Raw genomic sequence first — 2,057 nt, 5'->3', positions numbered from 1 at the left:
ACGGGGGCCGTCCCGCTCAGCTCGCAGCTCCCCTGCAGCCGTGCACAGGGAGGCGGCGGTGCTCAGGCCGAGCAGGGGCCCCCCCACCCACCTGGGCCCATCCCTATCCCTGTCCCTACCCTGTGGCTCAGCGATGCTGCAGGCCTCCATCCCACTGGACTGGTAGTTGCTGCTCAGCTGCACGTTGCCCAGCTTGAGCACCACAGCTGTCACCTCCAGCAGCGCCGTCACCTCGGCGGGCGAGAAGCCTATGACCCTCATGGCATCCTGGGGACAGAGGCAGCTCAGGAGGATGGCAACAGCCCCAGGGTGTTTTGGAGGGAGGGGTGTCACAGCTTCCTGGCCTCCCAGGCCCCAGCCAGCAGTACCTGCATGGCGCGGAAGTTGGCCGCGTCATCCACGCCGGGCAGGCCAGAGCTCTCCCGGTTCAGGTAGCCGTAGTGCCGGCAGTCCTGGCGGAGCTTCTGCTGCTCTGGGTGGGGAGGAGGCTGCTCAGCCATGGCCCCTCCCGGCCCCCCTCCACCCCCCGTGCTGGGGTCCTGGACCTACGGAGCAGCTGCGCTGAGCCCCCGGCCAGGAGCTGGTAGAAGATGTGGAAGTTCCTCTCGCCCTTCACATGCCGGACGATGCGGGATTTCTCCAGCAGGTCTGCGGGCAGGGGTTGGTGTCACTGGGGCATGTGGGGTGGGACCCCCTGGGACGGGCGATCGGTACTCACAGTTGCTAATGACCCCTCCCAGGGGCTCCCCCTTGAAGTCAAACTCCACGTCCATGTACTTGCCCTGAGGGACGGGGCTGGGGTCAGGGCAGGGGGACCCTGCGGGGGAGCAGCAGCTCCACTCCCCATGTCTCTGTCCCCTCCTGTGCCTCCAGCCCCATCAGGGTCCGCGTGGCCCCAGCAGGGTCTGGCCCCACGGGATGCGGCTCCACCATCCCACTTCCCCAGTCACTCACGAATCGGGAGGAGTTGTCATTGCGGACAGTCTTGGCGTTTCCAAAGGCTGCGGGGGGGCGGATGGGGTTACAGTGTGGTCCAGGGGGAGCTGTGCTGAGCCCTGGGATGGGCACAGGGTGCGAGGCGCGGGTGCTTACCCTCCAGTACGGGATTGGACTGCAGGAGCTGCTCCTTCACCTTGTCCACCTCCTCCCCTTTGCTGCACACGGACGCCACGTAGGACATCACCAGCTTGCTGGCCTCTGCGAGTGAGGGGCCATGGGTGCCAGGGCTGGGGGTGCCGGGGCCATGCCCACCCATCCTGCGAGCCTCTCACAGCCCTGTGAGCGCCTGGCAGCAGCCCCGGCTCTACCTGTCTTGCCGGCCCCGCTCTCGCCAGTGATGAGGATGCACTGGTCCCGGTCCTGGTCCCGGAGCGAGCGGTAGGCATCGTCAGCGATAGCATAGCTGGGGGCAGTGAGGAGGAGTTAGAAGGGGGCTGGAGGGGTCCAGGGGCTTCAGGAAATGCCAAGAGCCCCCGTTGTGGCTTTAAGGCCGCCCGAGTGGACTCCCCCACACCCTGAAGCCTCGGGCTTGCCCGTGAGTGAAGCCCTTAGCAGGATCCAGGGGGACCGAGGGCACCTCAGGGCTGTCAGGTTCCCCATGCTCACATGTGGGGCTTCACAGCAAAGAAGTTGCAGTTGTGGTACTCCTGCACCTTCTCGGGGGTGTAGATAGGCAGGGACCGGTAGGGGTTCACTGAGATCACCACGTTCCCGATGTACGTCTGCGGGCAAGCAGGACGGCGTGGGTGCTGGGCTGGGAGGACCCAGCCCAGATCCTGTGCTCTCCCCTGCTCCCCACCCCAAAGCCTGTACCCTGCTCCCCATCCCAGACCCCATATCCTGCTCCCCATCCCAGACCCCGTGCCCCCAGCCCAGTGCCCACATAGATGTCACTGCGGCGGAACCGCTCCTGCAGGGTGTGGAGCAGCGACTTCTCAGTAAGCGGGTCCAGCAGCACCAGGTCCCCGACCGCTGCGGCATCCAGCAGCGAGGTGGTGGCTTCCATGGCCGGGCAAGCTCTGGGGCAGCTGGGGCAGAGTTGAGGAAGGGCTGCAGCC

The 2,057-nt window shown here is 66.4% G+C and overlaps 1 protein-coding gene across 1 annotated transcript in view; it reads right to left on the bottom strand.

Moving 5' to 3' along the window:
* The window catches only part of MYO1A (myosin IA), a 9,248-nt gene extending 7,242 nt beyond the window's left edge, over positions 1–2,006 (bottom strand). Inside the window, exons 1-9 of the mRNA XM_009334173.1 lie at positions 1,883–2,006; positions 1,606–1,721; positions 1,308–1,402; positions 1,093–1,197; positions 955–1,001; positions 719–782; positions 550–648; positions 369–472; positions 92–267 (exon numbers count right to left, since the gene is read on the bottom strand). Coding sequence (XP_009332448.1) covers positions 92–267; positions 369–472; positions 550–648; positions 719–782; positions 955–1,001; positions 1,093–1,197; positions 1,308–1,402; positions 1,606–1,721; positions 1,883–2,005 — 929 coding nt within the window. The 5' untranslated portion in view covers position 2,006. The remainder of the gene's footprint in view (positions 1–91; positions 268–368; positions 473–549; positions 649–718; positions 783–954; positions 1,002–1,092; positions 1,198–1,307; positions 1,403–1,605; positions 1,722–1,882) is intronic.
* Between the last annotated feature and the right edge of the window lie 51 nt (positions 2,007–2,057).

This window comes from Pygoscelis adeliae, unplaced genomic scaffold (assembly GCF_000699105.1).
Source record: "Pygoscelis adeliae isolate BGI_AS28 unplaced genomic scaffold, ASM69910v1 Scaffold591, whole genome shotgun sequence".
Taxonomy (NCBI): Eukaryota; Metazoa; Chordata; class Aves; order Sphenisciformes; family Spheniscidae; genus Pygoscelis; species Pygoscelis adeliae.
This window is presented reverse-complemented; position numbering and strand designations above follow the sequence as displayed.